Source organism: Mastacembelus armatus, chromosome 5, assembly GCF_900324485.2.
Source record: "Mastacembelus armatus chromosome 5, fMasArm1.2, whole genome shotgun sequence".
Classification (NCBI taxonomy): Eukaryota; Metazoa; Chordata; class Actinopteri; order Synbranchiformes; family Mastacembelidae; genus Mastacembelus; species Mastacembelus armatus.
Genome location: NC_046637.1, coordinates 19,759,643 through 19,771,943, shown reverse-complemented (window position 1 = coordinate 19,771,943; position 12,301 = coordinate 19,759,643). Strand labels below are relative to the sequence as shown.

At 41.6% G+C, this 12,301-nt stretch overlaps 1 protein-coding gene across 3 annotated transcripts in view; it reads right to left on the bottom strand.

Annotated features, from left to right (window-relative positions):
- Positions 1 to 470: 470 nt before the first annotated feature.
- pdzrn3b (PDZ domain containing RING finger 3b) overlaps positions 471 to 12,301 on the bottom strand; it is an 87,600-nt gene continuing 75,769 nt past the window's right edge. For all 3 annotated transcript variants that reach the window (XM_026307955.1, XM_026307956.1, XM_026307958.1), the window contains 7 exons: positions 6,550 to 6,803; positions 5,502 to 5,589; positions 3,498 to 3,596; positions 3,333 to 3,395; positions 3,011 to 3,112; positions 2,791 to 2,907; positions 471 to 2,468 (listed from right to left, as the gene is read on the bottom strand). In XM_026307955.1, coding sequence (XP_026163740.1) covers positions 948 to 2,468; positions 2,791 to 2,907; positions 3,011 to 3,112; positions 3,333 to 3,395; positions 3,498 to 3,596; positions 5,502 to 5,589; positions 6,550 to 6,803 — 2,244 coding nt within the window. In that variant the 3' untranslated portion in view covers positions 471 to 947. The remainder of the gene's footprint in view (positions 2,469 to 2,790; positions 2,908 to 3,010; positions 3,113 to 3,332; positions 3,396 to 3,497; positions 3,597 to 5,501; positions 5,590 to 6,549; positions 6,804 to 12,301) is intronic.

Genomic DNA, 12,301 nt, shown 5'->3' with positions numbered 1-12,301 from the left:
ACGCACACGCACTACACGTGTACACGCACAATCCTTTGTGTTGGATTCTGTTTTCCCTTGCCTGCCTATACTGACATATTGGTGAAAACAAATGACAAATTCCAACATTTCAAAGCTCATCATATATAAAACAATAATTTATTATTTCTCTCATTTTACAAGACATCAAATTGTGTGGCTAACTAAGGATTTGTTGTTGTTCTGTTCAATACATGAAACCCTAAGAAAGCAAAAATGGCTACAATGTGTGTTCCATCAAATACAGACATTTGAAATTCAACAATGCAAGAAACATTTCTCTAAACATACATACAAACACAATGATATCATGTGATGTTCTCTACATTATGCAACATTGCTGGTGGCATTTAACTTTGAGAAATCAGCACTAATAGAGAGAAACAAACTCTAAAAAGTGGATCTGTTACAAATGTTTATTTTTCAATTTACAAAAGTCTTTTGGAAAAGGATGTGTAGAAAAGGATGTGTTCTACCTTGCAGGAAAATAGCACTGTTTCCATAAAATCATTAAGTATTTGTAACAGTAAAATACTGATAAGAGAGATATATATAGTACAAACAAAATAATGTAAAATAGTGTAAATGCTGGCTGTTTATGTATGGCACACGGTCTTTACACACTTTCAAAAACCTTCCAAAAAGTCAAATATTGTGTATTCAAAAAAGTTGAAAAGGTTATTTGAAGTTTGAACAAAGTTTCCAAAATCATCTTTCTAGCCATGTCCCATCCATGTGAAGTCCAATCATCATTTAAAAGGACCTTCTCCTCACTGCAGTGGTGGAAAATGTCCACAGAGAAAAGGCCTTCCTTATTCCCTATTTACAACATGTTGCCACATTCAACGAGGCAGGAATCTCTACCCCAACTGGTAGTAGTCTATGTACAGTCCATAACACTCCAGTCTGTCCTCCAATAAGGCTAGGACTTAAACTGTGGTCACAGACAGGAGTGAGTTGTAAACCCTGGTGCCATCTGGTGACTTGGTACCATGGGTCAGTAGTTCCTGGATGGTCATCCAGTTGTCAAATATTTTCTTGTTTCTCTTTTTCATCATCTTTTTGTGGCTGAGTTCAATGATGTTGGGCTCTTTTTTGTCCTCTGGGCCGCTCTGCTCCTTTAGACAGTCGGCTCGGCTCTGCTTCATGAACTCGCGACGCTGCCTCTGCTCCTTGGCACGAATGGCGTGCTGCTTTCTCTCCTCCTTGCTCCAGTAGCGGCCCATCTTCAGCTCGCTTATGGCGTCGTCATCTGTGGTCATACCACAGCGCTCCTCATGGATGCGGAGAGCCCGCTCCCTCAGCAGTTTGTCCCGGACAGGGCGCTTGGTAATGTAGCGTGTCCCATCACTGCGGATCTTCACCTTCCACTCCATCTTGGGCTCCAGGTCACTGGGGTTGATAGGGTCCCGGCACATACTGACCAGACTCATCTGGCTCTGGGCATACTCTACTGCTGATTTCTGCTGAATCAGCTGCATATAGCTCTGGTAGTGCTGGGCATGGGCCGGGATGTGGGCATGCTTGTAAGGTGAATGTGGCTGGGAAAAGCTGCGGCCAGACTTAGTCGACTCCCCCAGCTTCCTCTCCTTGCCCTCTGGCTGCAGGGCCCCATCTGAATCCTTGGTGGAGCCTCTGCTCCTGCTGGGGCCACAAGCTTCCTGGACAGGGGACAGGAGGGGTTTGAGCATTCTGCCACTGGAAATGGTAGAGCCTGATGCTCCAGGAGCGCTCTGGTTCTCCACTCCTCTTCGGAGCGAATTGTCAGGAGACAGCTCCAGAGTCAGAGGGGTGCTGCGACAACTCTCCCCAGTGTTGTAGGCACTTGAGCTGTCCTTGTCTGATTTCTCTGGCAGCTCTGTGATGTCCGAAAGCTCATGGCGACGCGCGTCGATACTGGTATTGTAGTTGCGGAAACCGCTGTTGTGGAGCATCCAGGACTCGCGGCACTGCTCCCTCAGCTGCTGCATTTTGTGAGCACGGACGATGTTCAGGCACTCCAGCTCAATGGTGCGCAGCTCCTCGTTTAGAAGCTCCAGCTCTTTGTCCACACCCTCCTGGTCAGGGCCTTCTGCACCTCCACCATGATAGTACAGAGCCTGGGCTCCGCCACTTCTCATCTGACACTTTAGCTCCAGCAGTTCTCTGAAGCGCTCGCACTCATCAACTGGGATGCCCAAGAAGTCAGTGTCAGTGTAGTCAGCAGAAATGAACGACTCGCTGCTGAAGGGCAAGTCAGTGCTGCCGAGGGTATCTTGGCTGTATGTCAGCTTTCTGCAGCTGCCCAGCGTGTTGGACGCTGTGGTCTGGTCATCACCGAGATTTTCCTGCTCTGAGCTCTCGTCATTTCGTGTGCTCTCATCAGTGCGTCCCACTCCACTGTCCTTCTCATGGTGGTTGGACAAAAGTGTGGCTGTGTCAGTGGTGCCACCGTCCTCCTCGTGCTTCTTCTATAAAAATAGACAACAAATGGCTCAGAAATAGTATGTCATGCAAAGTGAGGTAAAGGGCACGGACTGTGAAAGTAAATCAACATGCAATCTTCAAAGCTATTAGATTTCTGCTTATTTTTTGTGTGTAAAATACAAGTGAATGTGTTTTTCCATGTAGCAGTCTCTACTTAGTTTAAATGCTAAAACCAGTTGAATGGATTTTACCGTTGACAGAACTGGCTCAGCTAAACTAAACCATAAATCAAACACGCTTGATTGATTTTGGCTTGTTCAATTCTACACGCTGTGCGTGTGTGTGTGTGTGTGTGTGTGTGAGTACCTGCTGCAGCATGCTGGCAGTGAATTGCATGGCCTGATGGTGCTGCTGTTCCAGCATGTCCATGTGGAGGTCATCCAGGAAGTCGTTCCTGTCATCATCCATCCAGCTGTCATCCAGCTGAGACGCAGTGGAGAGAAGACGCGAGTCATTAGACGCAAAGTTTTACTTTACTAAAAATAAACATGTAGACTTGGAAGTCTGGATCTTTCAAATTTTTTACCTGGATCTCAGGTCTGGCCACCAGCAGGGATATATTCTGGTTTCCCTCACTGGTCAGCAGTGCTACAGCCTCCTCCCGGTTCTGGATCTCAACACCATTTATCTTGATAGACACAGAACAAATTATTTAAAAATGTAATCTTTTTTAATAAACTCATAGGCTACATTACATCTTGACCATCATCTGAAAAATAGCAAGTGTATTGTTATCAAATTGCTAAAATCTCAAACTCTGAATGTAACTGTAACAAGAATACTGTAGATTCATTTACATTAACAATTAGGTAAGATAAGTAAAACTGCAGAGGTTACAGAAACCTTACCTGGATGATTTTGTCCCCTTCTCTGATTCTGCCATCCTTTGCAGCAATGCTGTTTGGATCAATCTAAAGAAAACAGAAAAAAGTAATAAGGTTAATACTGACCTCCTTTGTTCTCAGAGATCATGCTTTCTGTGTTTTAGTATACTAAAGCACTACACCACATACCTCACTGATGTAGATCCCAGCCTCGTCCTCATCATCAGTCCTATAACAAATCGTCAAGCCGAGCTTGTCTTGAATATTGGCTCTGTGCAAATCCACCTCCTGGTAAGACAAAAGCACAAATTAATATCCGATACACCTAAAATTATTAGATTTTTTCCAAGTATGTATGAGTATGTAGAAAATGGTTGTATATTTGCACATTTTTTTCTATATGAACTGAATATATTGACTATGAAGGTAGGATCATGGAGCAACAGTGATCCATCAATCACTGTAATGAATCCTTCAACTGGATGCAGGGAAGTCATTGGTTTTCCTAGAGGCCCACTGACAGAATGAGAGATGATGCAATGGGCTGCAGACAGGCAGAGTCCCGTTTTTCACTTGTCAACACCTGTAATCTCACAGATACAGATAATGATAAAGAGAAATGCTGTTCTTTGAGGGCAGAGGACAAGATCTGAGAAGGTTAACCCTCCAAAACAGTATTACAGCTGAATACTAACGATTACCTTTCAGGAAGTTTGATATTTTGGGATACTTATTTGTGTTTGCATTGAGACTGAGTTACACTGAGATGAGATGCTCGATAGCTCTTTCGTGTCTACATGGCAAATATGAAGCTACAGCCAGCGGCCGGATATTATAAAGACTACAACTAGCTACTGAAAATGTTTTGTATAAATCAGTTGCTGAGAAATATCTGGACATACTGTACAATCACAAGCTATGTTCATATCAAGCAACAGACCAAAATACCCAAATACACTGCCAGACGCAAATGATTCTGTTTTTTGCAATTATTTATTTACAATGACCGTGTGGTTCAAAAAACACTGAAATTGTAGGTCTTTCCACTGAGGCAACTACTATCTACAGTAGTCCAATAAATTGTGTTCATTATTAGGCTGTCTGTTGCCTTACACTATATTTTATTTAGTTCATTACATTCTATGCTTGCAGAAATGCTGCAGATATTATTGCATTTAAGCACCTAGGGTGATAACATCATAGAATAAACCACTCAGCTTGCCAGAACCAAGTTATGTTCCCCAGAGAAAAAGATATTTGGACATTTTCTGAAAAGAAATAGCATTTTATATTTGTTTGGTCAGTGTGAGCCGGTGTCTGAAAGCTGATGTTTCAGTTCAGAAGTGTGAGGGTTGCCAACATTGTGATTCTGAAGGAGACAGAGTTGAGCTCTGGCAGGAGTTCAACAGCAGTTGGGCTCTGGCCCAGTTTAACACCCATTTAACACAGAGGTCACTAGAGCCATGAGCTCGCTCTGGGTGCCTGGAAACTTTACAGCAATGACAAAATGCCAGGCGAGAAATAAATCCATAAACCTAAAAATACAATATATACTAAGTGACAAAGTATGAAAGTGGGATGTTAAATAAAAGTGATGATTACTGGATCATTTGTCACCCTTCAAGGACACTGGGGTTAGTCTGTCTATGTCTGCTGTGCAGCTGCCATTAACCTCCCTCGACTTCATCCTGGATATTATTAATATCAAGCAGTCAGTGGCTGGGGTGTGATGGGAGGGATTAGAGGTCAGCTGAGGTCAGTGAAGGAACACAACAGAGGCTTGATCATGGCCTTATCACAGCCTCATCCAGGCATTGTTAGCATGCCTCATCAGATCCATCACTGCAGAACTATTATCTGTGCCATCTAATTATCCACCAGGCCCCCTCTCTACTGTGTAGGAGCTAAGGATGACTTATTAGGCCTTGTCACTAATAAGTAATGATGTCACCATTGTGCATCTGCTGGAACAAACCAGCAACTCAATTCCTGCCTGGCCTACATCTCAGTGATTGTATATAAGGAGAGTACCACATCAATAACTGTGATATATCAGGACTTGTGGGTTCTAGCAAGGCCATTGAACTGGAGACACAGAGACGACCTCAGGTCTACTTATGGAGTAATAATGCACTGTTGTCCAAATGTAGATCTTCACTGAGAGGACAGTGGAGGATCAGAGATCGTGTTTACCTCGTATTCTAGCTCCTCACGCTCTACATCTTGCTGTATGCCCTCCAGGAAATCGTTCGGATCAAAGTATGCATGCCGAGGAAGATGCCTGAAAAAAAGCAGTGTAAGTTAAATTGTGAAATAACTGAAAAGAACTATGCTACTTTAAGATTCATGCATTAAAACAGAAAAAAACAATATGTCAATCTAGATTTAATTTTACCCCCAGGTTTTAAAATTAAATGAGAAATAGAGAGGACATAATAGGAGCTAAATGTACAAATCACTCCTGGATCAGATGTACTGAAGCTACAGCTGCAGGCTAATCACTAATTAATGTCATGTTATTAATTTGACTCTAAAATCACTGACATAAAAATCACACTTGTTCATTAAAGGGCAACTGCTGCTGCCAGACTAAAATGTAGTGAGACACTCGGAGCTCCAGGGCCACACACGCACACACACACGCACACGCACGCACACACACACACACACACACACACAGAAATATTTGATACCATTTAGAGATATGCAAATACAGATAAACAGAAGCTTCATTTCAGTGTGGCTGGGTGCCCTGGGAGGAGCAGCAGGACAGGGATATTGACCTTTTCAACATTAGTTCTGACAGACAGGAATCCCTTTATATTCTCATTTAAAGTGAACTTAATGGAAACACGATAATCCACAGCAATGCTATATGGTTTTAACTCAGTCAGACAATCATCAGGTGTCACTTTTTTTATCATGGGGGAAAATATAGATTTATGGTAATAATATAATAATGATTTTTTTTTTTTCCAAGCAGGCTGCCAGTGAAATCAGCCCATTTACTATCTGTGCACATGTCCTGACTGAGGGATCATTTATTGGCATGATTAGATTAGATTCTACGGGAGAAGTTTGGGACAGTTTGAAATGAAAACCAGCTAGTAAATCTGAGCCTAAAGTGGATTTCAGATTAAAAAACGGGGGATGTATTGGTGGGGGTTAGGGTTGGGAAAGCATACTCTACGGCAAGTCCCTGACTTTTTAACAGTTATTCATGGCTTGAGTTGGTACTTACTCCTCTGGAAGCAGATACTCCTCCAGTTCTGTCATCGGGGGTGAAGAGGGAGGCAGCGTGGAAAGGGCCATGATGTGCTGGAGAGTGATGTCGGTCTGGGTGCTGATGTCCGTGACCTGGGTGTCAATAGTGGGGCTGACCGGTTTGGCGTGGGGGGTCCGGCGCAGAACCTGGACCATGATGGGCTCCTTGGCGGTGCGGAAGGCTTCCACTGCCTGGTCATGGGTGGCCTTGGATAGGTCCTTGCCATTGACCTGGCAAAAGAAAGAGAGAGTATGGATAAGAAACAGGAGAGAAATCATTACACTGATCCAAACGTTTCTTCTCATTTGGCGTTGTGATCTCTTTAGTACGGTGAGTATATTCATTACACCAAACTGATGTTAACATTATCTCTGATGATTAAGGCCTCACATGAATTGCTGTGCCCACATAGACTCAGCTGCGTTACTGCGTTGGAGAAATGACTCATTACTGTCTCAGCTTGTTTTACAGGGTCACAGTCAGACCGAGCAGAATAAGACCTTAATTAGGAAGAGACTCTTTTTAATCAAGGTCATTAGCTGAGGCTGCATGGAGGAGCCCTCATTTAGCTAACTAATTTCACAGCAGAAGATAAATTTAACCTCCTGTCAGAGAGAGTGAAGCGAGTGCCACATGTTAGTCTGAGAAAATTCATTTGAGCAAAAGGTAGCAGCGTGTCGCAGGGAAGAGGCTAATTAAGTTTGGCTGAGCCACTTAAGGCCTCTGTGTACAGATGAAAGATGAGCGCAGACCTTCGTAAGTTTCTCGCTCTCAACAAAACGTGTCACTGGATCCAATGAATCTTAAAATGACTTTAATCCTTCATAGAGATCTGAGCTGTCCAGTATGTCAGGTGAGGGTGCAGATTAAAAGATGTTTTCCTACAGTTCACCTTTCACCAACTACTATTGGAATAAAAACAAGAAAAATGTAAAACACTAAACAAGGAGTAGCCTACTGAACCTTATTAACAGCTGCCTGCATGCATATTGCATATTGGATCATCACACTGGCTGTCTGCTTTATCAGGCTTGACACAGGGCTGCTGTTTTACTTTCAATTACCACATCATATAGAATTTGTTGGTTTGTGATTCCTGGATATGTTGGGAGCTTTGATAGGATCTCAGCCTGGGGCTCTTTGCATTTTACAGGCTCCCTCTTCCTGTCTCCGCTGTGCGTGCATGCGTGCGTGCACACAGACACAGACAGACACACAGACACAGACACACACGGCCTTCCTAAGAATTAAACTGCTTTCTAGCAGGAGTATGTAGTGTTGCAGGTCATTTGGCGTGTCATAAATCTTTAGCTTCCACTCTCCCTCCTTGTGATATCTAGCATACATGCAAGTCTGTGTTTGAGGATTAATTTTCTGATAAACATAAAGCCAGTTGGTGTAATGGAATAGAAATGGCTGTCTCATTCAAATTCATGCCATAGTCTGCAGACTTAACTATGGTGCTGCACATCATGAGTAGCAGCATTATTAAAGCGCCTCCAGGGAATGAATGCAGTATATTGTTTATAGACAACTGAGTACATGTTTCAATAAAAGAATACATATGAAACTCAAAGGTATCAAGCTTGTGCGTGCTCAGAGGAAGGACAAAAAAGGAAAAGGAGCGTACTTGAGGTGGACATCAGAAGAGGCTATGTGCCCACCAATAACCCAAGCAGATTAATGCTAATCCCGACCCTGCAGGATGAAAGGATCGTCTCAGTGGAGTCAAACTTCTACTTCTTTTACAGCAAAACTTAGCCAAAAAGAATTAACATCTATCTTCAGTTTGCTCTGAATAATTTGATGTTGAGAAAAGTGAGTTTATTATTAATGTAACAAACAAAAGCAATCTTGAAAGATGGTTACTAAAAAAAAAAAAAAAAGTAAAATTCCTCATGAATGTGAACTGAAACACAAGTATTAAAATGTAAGACATCAAACTTCAAATTTCTTGTTACTTGCTCTTTAACCATCTTTGTTTCCCACAACCAGGTATGATGTTGCACATCAGCTGAGGAATACATGCACTTTTGTGCTTTCCTCTCTCTGCATGCAGACTCCAACAGTCAAACCTGGTTGCCAGGAATCCCGGGGCTACTTTAAGGCAGTGAACCAGAGACAAAGCCTTTAGCCCCCATCTTGTTGAGCCTGGAGCATTCTGCCTTGGTGCTCTCAATGGAGGGGGGAGTCTCCTCCCAGCTGTGGAGGGGATCCAACGGCCTCCATTCACTGTGCTCACCTCTGACACCGAGTGGCCCTTTGCAGCACACTGGGAAAAAAACACCCCAACACTCCTCCTGACACAGTACATAACGCTTCGCTACTGCTCACACAGCCATATCTCATCTGATTGTGAAGAACAGAAAGCTTAATTTCATTTAAGATAATGCACCTAAAGAAATGAGACCTCAGCAGTTTTAGTTTAGTTTTAAAACCTCAATGACTGAATTGACTTTAAAACCACCTGAGCCAGTGATAATCTTGATACAACACGATGATGAGTGACATACAGAAATTACTTTGTCAACCACTGGTGCATCCTCCAAAAGGGACCTTTGTTAAATGCATTTTAATGACAAGAGGGCAGCAAGGCCCTACTTATAGGAATACTAAGCATGACTAAATTACACATCTGATGTGTCTGTCACTGAAGAATTTACACAGCTGTAACTCTTTTCTAGAATTAAATAATCGCATTTCATTAGTCATATGGCACAAATAGTACATCTAGAGCAACAGTGGAACCAGGGACCAATATCTTGACACAGTATTTTTAAGGCTGCTTCAGAACAATTCTGGTTTTAAGTTTTCTTCAACACCTTGTGTGATAACTATATCAGTCTACAGCCTGCTCCGTAATAATTAGGGGCAGCAGGGTCGAGCCGTGCAATGAGCTATTTTGCGCGGTATCATTCCTCGAATGCAAATGACTCTGGGTTGAAGAGTTGATGTGGGGGTCTGTGTATGTGTGCCTGCTGCCTGGCAGATAAGCATCTCTGGCAGAAGGTGAGTCATTTTCATTATTTTCTTTTTTATTATTGTAGATAAGGTGAGGCTGCCCCAGGTTTTCATTTATAATTAATTAATTTAGTGTCAGTTCATTCATAAATTATTCATTAATGAGCTTTCTTATAGGGAAAATAATAAACAATAATTACTATTAGTTAATATAAAATTGAGTTGACATGAATTGGTAAGAATGATATTTTATTGAATATAAACCTGGCCTACTTGGACGAGCAAAGCAGATGTTAGTGTTACTCTCTGCTGTTTGTAAGTTTTAACATTACAAAAGAACAGGTTTATGGGATAAGGGCAAATGTTGTTGGTAAATGTAGATTTGGGTAAACTATGTCATAACAGACCTGCTATGTTGCATACTTGCAACCTGCAGGACAGATTCCACAGTGGAAAGAGTACAACAGGGCTTTTAAAAAAAAAATGTAACTTGTAATGTAAACTAATGTAAGAAATACTCCTTGGCCTTGGAAGTAAAGTTTGTGTACAGCTTGTGTGCAGCTACAATCTGGTGATAGTAAATATGTACACACCCTGTAAAAAAGAGGTGACTCCATGATAAGGGTAAAACTAGTATTGAAAAACCACTGTCAGGGTCACACCGTTCTTATCTTTATCACACAGTTATAAAGTCAATTCATTTACTCTGGTGCATAACATTATTCTTTGATACGACCATTCAATCACCACATAATCCCTTAATAAAGAGTAGAAGAACATCATTAAAGAGCCAGTGTTTCTGTTCTTTGGGGAAACGCAGTGAGGTGAACAGAGTGGAAACTCTGCCAGGCAAACAGTGCCTTTAAGAGCTGGGCAGAGGAAAACCCTGGGAACGTCACTCTATAGAGAAGCAGCATAAAGAGCCATGAGAGTTGGTTTGTTCACCTCCTGTTTCTGGTCGGATACACATCTTAGATGAAGTCTTCAAAGTCTTTATTTCAGAACGAAGGGAAGTGCTGATGTGAGAGAGAGCATAAGGACTAGAAGATTTATTTTCAGTTGACCTATATAATGTTCGAGTTGCTGTCTGAACGTGGGTCATTCTGTCTAAAAACACAGTTAATCCCTCTTTTACTTCATTCTCACAGGAAATAAATACAATTCAAGGATCAGCTAATGTTTTCTCAATGTGTGTGTGTGTGTGTGTGTGTGTGGATGTGTGCACTGTTAAGTGGTCTTTGATATCTGCAAATACTGTTTTTATGACTGACTTGAGAGAAACCTCTCTGTGGCATGAGGCTTAAAAACACAGCAGTCTTTATTTAGCACACCATGCAATCTTACAAATTACAGAGCTAAATAATACAGGCTGAAAGAGACACCACTGTTTATTATCCTAATCACTGTCAGTACACTTTCCTGCTGCCCCTCTCTGGTCTAATCAACCTAATTCAAGGTGTAAAGTGTGTTCCAAGCAGCTGCTGGAATAACTTAACTTTGAAGCATTACAACCACCTGTTTCATTCGTAGGTGTAAATTTAAAAAAAAAAAAAAAAAAAAAAAAAAAAAAACCTAATGTAAAAATTTTAATTGGATTGAATGATGAAATGCTTTGAGTAAAAGCTGTTATCATTCATACACAATCCCTCACACCGAACACTGATCTGCACAAACCTTGAATCAAAAGCAGACAAGATGTTCACTTTGAATCAAAGATCTTGAATGAAAATACAACACGAGAGGACCACAGTACATTTCATTTAGTAAGGTTCAGTGGTTCAGTAAGGCTGACAAAAAAGATCCACCAATAATCATAATCGGTAATGAGTTAAATTTATGTGGCCCCACTTGTAGCCTGAAGAAACAAAAGGTGCTTCATATAGAATTCAATCATCAGTAACTGTGTCAGAACTTGCCACATACAAACAGGGCTTTGTAAAATTTGCAGCTTTTTCCATCCTGAAAATGTTGCTAAGATTTCACAGACAAGCTGACAACATGCCTGACCAAAGTGCTGCTATAGTTCATCATTTTTCTGCCCCTCAGCGCAGATATGAACAATATAGAGAGAAAAGCAGGGTGGAGTAAATATGAGCGTTGGAATAAGCAAATGAGCTGAGACCCAGGGTTGTGGCTTCTCCTCTCCGTTCAGCCAAACACACAGACCCACACAATATATAAATGTGCATGCCTGTCTCTCTGAGGAATTACAGCACATTCAGCTCATCACCAAGGCCAAATCTATTTGCTCAAGGCTTCAAAGTCAAGTTTGCTCTAACACTGCCCACACAGAATTGCACAGAGAAGTACTCTGCGCTACTCAGAAATGGTCTTTACATCAATCACACAAGAAAAAAAAAAGAGAAAAAAAAAAACCCTGAATATGATAAAAGCACAATAAGTCTCATGCACGTCACCGCTCCAGGGAGAGATCACAGCTCATACCATGTAGGTGGCTTCAATAGTTAAGTCTAAATCATGCTGTGACAGACACATAATGCCAGACTGTGAATCAGAAGAGGAGCTGCTCTTGGTCAACACACTGCTGGCACAGGCTCCTTTTTATAGCCTCATAATGAGAAATAATCATCTTTAATCATTCAAATGCACCCAGCATGCTAGAACCATTGAACAACTGCTCATAGCCCACATGGGTCACACATGTTTTATTCATTACAGGGTTTATACACACACAAATGAAGCGTGATTATTCACAAATTTTATAATCAGCAAACTCTGAATCATGTTCCTACCATGAACCTTAGTT